The sequence below is a fragment of the Merops nubicus genome, unplaced genomic scaffold, assembly GCF_000691845.1.
Source record: "Merops nubicus isolate BGI_N331 unplaced genomic scaffold, ASM69184v1 scaffold42152, whole genome shotgun sequence".
Taxonomy (NCBI): domain Eukaryota; kingdom Metazoa; phylum Chordata; class Aves; order Coraciiformes; family Meropidae; genus Merops; species Merops nubicus.
Genome location: NW_008596344.1, coordinates 2,709 through 8,353, shown reverse-complemented (window position 1 = coordinate 8,353; position 5,645 = coordinate 2,709). Strand labels below are relative to the sequence as shown.

General features: G+C 58.5%; 1 protein-coding gene across 1 annotated transcript in view; it reads left to right on the top strand.

The window, feature by feature from the left end:
* Positions 1-3,496, top strand: part of NEK8 (NIMA-related kinase 8) — a 9,754-nt gene extending 6,258 nt beyond the window's left edge. The window contains exons 9-14 of the mRNA XM_008936341.1: positions 40-157; positions 432-582; positions 784-947; positions 1,166-1,324; positions 1,716-1,874; positions 3,468-3,496. Of these exons, the coding sequence (XP_008934589.1) occupies positions 40-157; positions 432-582; positions 784-947; positions 1,166-1,324; positions 1,716-1,874; positions 3,468-3,496 (780 nt within the window). The remainder of the gene's footprint in view (positions 1-39; positions 158-431; positions 583-783; positions 948-1,165; positions 1,325-1,715; positions 1,875-3,467) is intronic.
* Positions 3,497-5,645: the final 2,149 nt, after the last annotated feature.

Sequence of the window (5,645 nt, the reverse complement as noted above, 5' to 3'; positions counted from 1 at the left end):
GGAGTTCTCGGCTAACGGCTGCTGCTCTTCCCCTGCCAGCCCAAGATCGTGGAGGCCCTGCTGGGCTACGAGATGGTGCAGGTGGCCTGTGGCGCCTCTCACGTCCTGGCAGTCTCCAACGAACGGGAAGTGTTCGCCTGGGGCAGGGGGGATAATGGTAAGAGATGGCTGCTTTGCAAAACAGGCCGTGTGCTTTCCATTGCCTGTTCCCTCTCCCCTCACTGGCCCTGCTTGCCCACAGCCCTCACCAGATGTGCCAGGCTAGGTGGGTGTGGAAGAGCTGCAGCTGCTTCATACTGGGGCCCCCGTGCTTTGGGTTTCGCTGCCTTCTGCGGTGGTGGGTCCCAGGCTGGGCTCGTGCAGCAGCTCTGTTGATGCTGTTGTTCATGTGTGTTGCCATCAGCCGTGCCCTGCTCTGTTCCTGCTGCCAGGTCGGCTTGGGCTGGGTACCCTGGAGTGCCACAACTCCCCCCAGCAGGTCACAGTCCCACCAGAGCACGAGGCTCAGAGGGTCATCTGCGGCATCGATTCCTCCATGGTCCTCACAGTCAACAACCAGATTCTTGCTTGTGGGAGTAACAGGTAAGAGAGTGGGTGCTCCAGAGCTTGCCTACAGCCTCCTGGGCCTGCCCACCCCAGGAAGAGGGAGCAAGGGGCTCTGGAAGACATCTCTGTATGATCCTCCTCCCCAGCAGCGTGGTGAGGTTGTGCTGGGACAGGATTTGTCTCAGGGGAGTGTGCGCCAGGCTGCTCTCATCCAGCTCTGTGCTTTTCCCCCTGCAGGTGTAACAAGCTGGGCCTGGATCGGATCAGCTCAGCAGAGGAGCCGTCCCCAGAGGACCAGGTGGAAGAGGCCCCCGTGTTCACCTGTGCCCAGTCAGCGCCCTTGAGCCGAGAGCCCATCGTGTGCGCTGACATCGGCACGGCACACTCGGCTGCAGTCACGGGTGAGGGGCTGTGCCCCAGTCCCTGAGGGGGCACCTACCTTCTTGCTGTCTTCCTCCTGCCTCCGTTTCCATGGGCAGAGACCTCGGAGAGGCACCCTGCTCCTGATGCTGGAGCGTTGTGGAGCAGGATGCTCAGCGTGGTAGGAAGCAAAGAGCTTCAGGGGGTTCGGTGCATCCTCAGGTGACACACAGTTTTTTTCTCACGTCTTTGTTGTCAGCTTCTGGCCAGTGTTACACCTTTGGGAGCAACCAGCACGGGCAGCTGGGCACCAACTCCTGCCGCAACAGCCGCGTCCCCCACCTGGTTGTGGGGCTCCAGGCGATGAAGGTCACCGTGGTGGCTTGTGGGGATGCCTTCACTGTGGCCATTGGAGCAGGTGAGGCTGAAGCCCCTGTGTCCTGGGCTGCAGTAGGCCCTGGTTTTCCTCTGCCCACAGTCCATCCCGTGGCCAAGCCAGCCCTTGGAGATAGCCCAGGGCGGTACTGGGGGGATGGGAGGCCTGTTTGCTGGTGAGCTCTGTGTGCAGCGAAGTGTATGTATAGAATCACAGAATGATTTTGGTTAGAAGAGACCTTTAAGATCATCAAATCCAACCATTGCCCCAGAACTGCCATGTCCCCACTAACCCATGTCCTCAGCACCACATCTCCACCACTTGGAAACCCCTCCAGGGATGGGGACTCCACCACTGCCCTGGGCAGCCTGGGACAGCCCTGGTGCAAGTTAAGGCCCTTTCCTCTTGTCCTATCTCTTGTATCCCTCTGCAGACGGTGAGGTGTGCACATGGGGGAAAGGAGCCAGGGGACGCCTGGGCAGGAAGGACGAGGAAACAGGAACGCCAAGGCCGGTGCAGCTGGAGGAGACTCATCCTTACCTGGTGACCTCTGTAGCCTGCTGCCACGGGAACACGCTGCTGGCAGTAAAGTGTGAGTAGAGGCTTCATTACTGTGATTACTGTGCCTAGCCAGGCACAATAGCTTCTGACCAGAGCTGTACCGAGTAACCCTGACACGTAAGCTCTGTGTTATTCTAGTCCCTCTAGAGCTGTAGATGAACAGAAATAACTTCAAGCCCCAAAATATTCCCCTTCTACTATGCAGCACAGCAACACTAGCACTTCCCCTGGGCTGGGGGAGCAGAGGGTGGCACAGACAGTCTCGTGCACTCCCAGGCAGGTGGGCTGGCCAAGCTGTGGCCAGTGGGGAGCTGGTGTGCTGGCAGCCCACCAAGTATCCAAAAAGAGCAGCTCTCTAATTGATGCTGCTGAAATAGAAGCTGAGATTTGAGGCGTCATTTTGGCTGCCGGCTTTCCATTGTGGTTTGGAAAAGATAGCAATGGTTTTGTGGTTCTTCTCTGCTGGGGCCAAAGGCAGCGTCGCCGCGCGGTTAAAACGCGCCCATGGTGTGACCTGCCCTTCCGTTGCCTGGATGTATGGTGGGAGCCTGGCCCAGACTGCTGGAGGGGCCTTTCTTCCTCCTCTGCCCCGCTGATTATGGCCTCAGTGTGGGGCTGAGGGATTCCAGTCTCGGCCCACTTCAAGGAGGCTAATTACAGCCCCGAGGGGAGGAGGCCCGGGCCATGGCTCCTGTTCCTCTCTCCATGCCTGGCTTTCACATGATGTGTGCTGCCACGTGAAGGGGACAGGGAAGGGCTGAGTCCCTGGGCTCAGGAACAGGCAGGGAGCAGAAGGGGTTTGTCTCTGCAGGCTGCTCTCCCTCTCCCCTTCCACTGCCAGAGCTGCCCTGTGCTCCATGGCAGCTGGTTTGTGGGCAGCACCGTAGGAGCAGGGACTGAGCCCCAGTGCTGTCCCTCTGCCCTGCCCAGTGTGAACCCTCGACCCTCCTGGCCTGGCCCTGAAAGGACAGACAAGCTGGGCAGCAGCAGTGTGAGGGCAGCAGCAGTGTGAGGGCAGCAGCCTTGCCTGCTCCAGCCCCCCTCAGGAACCAGCACGCAAAACCCATCCATCACGAGCTCTGTAAAGAGCTGAGGTCTGACTTTGGTGCTTTCACATGGCTCAGTCTGACTGGAAAGTTCTCCAGAGAGACCACGAGAGCCGGTGACGTGTGGTGTCATTGCTGCTGTCAGCTCTGGCTGTGATCTGCCCGGGGGTGCTGGCACAGGCGAGCAGCACTCCACCTTTGGGCGGCAGTTCTGCACCGCTCTGCGGTTTCCTCCCGGGTGGCCAACACCGTTATTGACTGGCTTGGGCTCCTGCCCACTTTATTGTGAGGCCGCTGCTGCACCCTTCTCTCAATCCCACTGCAAACAGGAATAACTGGGAGAAGCCAGGCATGCTGGAAAGGAGGAGGGCACAAGCCTCAGGAGTCTGCATTTCCTCCTGCTTGGGCATTGCTACCTCCTTGTGCCTTGCAGTCAGTGGCTTCCTGGGGCAGTGGGACACAGGTTGGGGTGCCCATCTGTGGGGTATCTGGTCTGTGTGGGGCAGGGCAGTGCTCCCTGTAGCTTCATCAAGATGGTGGCTTACAGCTTATTCTTGGTCCTTGCTTCTGTGTTTCAGCTGCCGTGGAAGAGTCACCTTCCCAGTGAGTCTGAGTTGACAGGGGCCACATCCAGCCTCGTCGCAGAGATGCTGGGGCTCCTTGTGGCCACCCGATGAGCCTGTCCTCTCACTGCTGCCCACTACAGCCTGGCTTGGACCTGTGTCCCCAGGCTCAGGAGCTCCTCAGCTGTGCTTCAAAGACAGCGGCCTGGAAAGAGGGAAAGGGCAGGAAACGATGGTTCCCACGGAACCGGAGCTGGGCTCACTTACCGGATCGACGAGGTCACTGCGAGCTGCCAGTGCCTGAGAGCTGCTGCCCTGGCTGTGCCACGGGGCTCTGCTGCTGCCTTCGGGGGGGCACACTGGGGCTCTGCCCCTCCCCGCTGGAAGTGCCTGCGTAGAAGGGTGAGGAGCACAGGGGTTGTTTTCCCCAGTGGAGACTGTCTCTGGTTACAAAGCCCTGGCTGACAGCTTGGTGTCTGAGCGAGCTGTCAGCCTTTGCACAGCAGTGTCTGGAGTTAGGGCCCCAGGCACTATGCTGGGTGACTAAGTGCAAACCTCTTTTCTAATTAGAGAAGTCTGTCCCTTCCCCTCCCCCCCTTCAAACGATTCACCGTTTGTTGAGCTGTTCCCCACGCTTTGGAGGGTCTTGGAGGGTCCCGGCCTGCCCAGCATGAGCAGCCTCTCTGCGGCATGGCACGGCTCGCTCACCCAAAACGCTGCCTGGAGCTTTCCCATTACAGCCTCCCCTGGCCCCTGGAGCTCACTGGAGCATCCTCCAGCTGACATTTGTCCTCAGGCCCCTAAATCCTGCTGCTGACCGGCTCACTGGCTCCCAGCTGAGCTAGCGGAAGGCAGCAAAACACAGCGAGGGATTGTCAGCAGCTGAAGTTTTTTAACCCAAGTCTCTCCGGGGAGATGATGAGTTTTCACCAGGGTTCTGCAGGCAGGAGGGGGCATATCACCGAGTCACAGACAGGAGCTACGTGTTTTATCTCCAGAAGGGTCATTTCCTTTCCTTCCTTTTTATTTTTTTTCCCCTCTGCTTTTCTTTTTTTAACTTATATCTGCCCTGGGCCATTTTTTGATGAGCTTCTGTCTCTGATCTGTCTGACATTGCAAATGCTCTTGCCTTTCACATCCATCTTTGTGCTGTTGCCAATCTGTTGTGTATAAAGTCAGTGCTTTCATAAGCTGGCTGAGATGAAATCTCTCTAATTATTTTTGTGATTCTTTCCTGTTTTCAATGAGGGAAACCTTGCTGGGCTCTGGTAGAAGCCGACTGATGCCTCTCTCATGTGAAGGGTAATGAATTTGTGCAGGTCTCCTGCTCTGTCCTCCCTCGCCTGCCCGGCTCCAGCTGGGAAGGGAGCAGGTCCTGTCCAGCCAGGAAAGGCGTGTGCAGCCCTGACTGCAGACACGAGCTCCCTCCCTCCTTGGCTCCTGGCAGGGTGGGTGCATGGGTTTTTCCCTGCCGTTTTTGTTTCTTGTGGAGCTGCTTTTTCAGGCAACCAGTTACACCCTGCTGTCCCAGGAAGCTGACTTGAAAAGGCTCTGCCAGTCCCTTGGCACTCACCTTGTGCTGCGGGTTACGGGGACGGCTCCGGCAGCCCAGTGTCAAGGAAGGTGTTCTCCTCTCCCAGACCAACCTGAGCACCAGAATAATTGCAGGGCTGGGTTAAATTGCCTCGAAGCCCCTCTGGGCCACTGCCTCGCCTCCCCGCACTGAGCTGGTGGCAGCACCAGCTCCTACAGCAACAGATTTCTCTTGGCTGTGTTGTGCTCAGCTCTCCGAGCTCCCCTCGTCCCATGCCACATACAAGCACACCCCGTAAGAAGGGGTTTCTGCTACAGCCTCCCCAGGGCTGAGGGCTGGCTGGGACAGCAGGTGAGCAGGACAGAGGTCTCTGTCCCCCTTTGTCTTGTCAGTGGTGGCACCAAAATGCCCCTTCTCCAGGGGACGTGCACCCCGGAGATCTGGGCTGCCAGATCCAGGGGTGAGCCCCCGGCAGTCCCCCTGTTCCCACTGATGTGCCAGTGCTAGGTGGGTTGTTTTATGGCTTAACGATGCCTTTGCACGGCAGTGCTGTGACAGGAGGTGTCACCAGCTCAAACAGCGAGACCCTTCACTCGGGGCAGGGGGAACCAGGATGGGCCAGTGTGCTTTGTGCCGGGCGGGGGGCTCGCTGCTGAGGG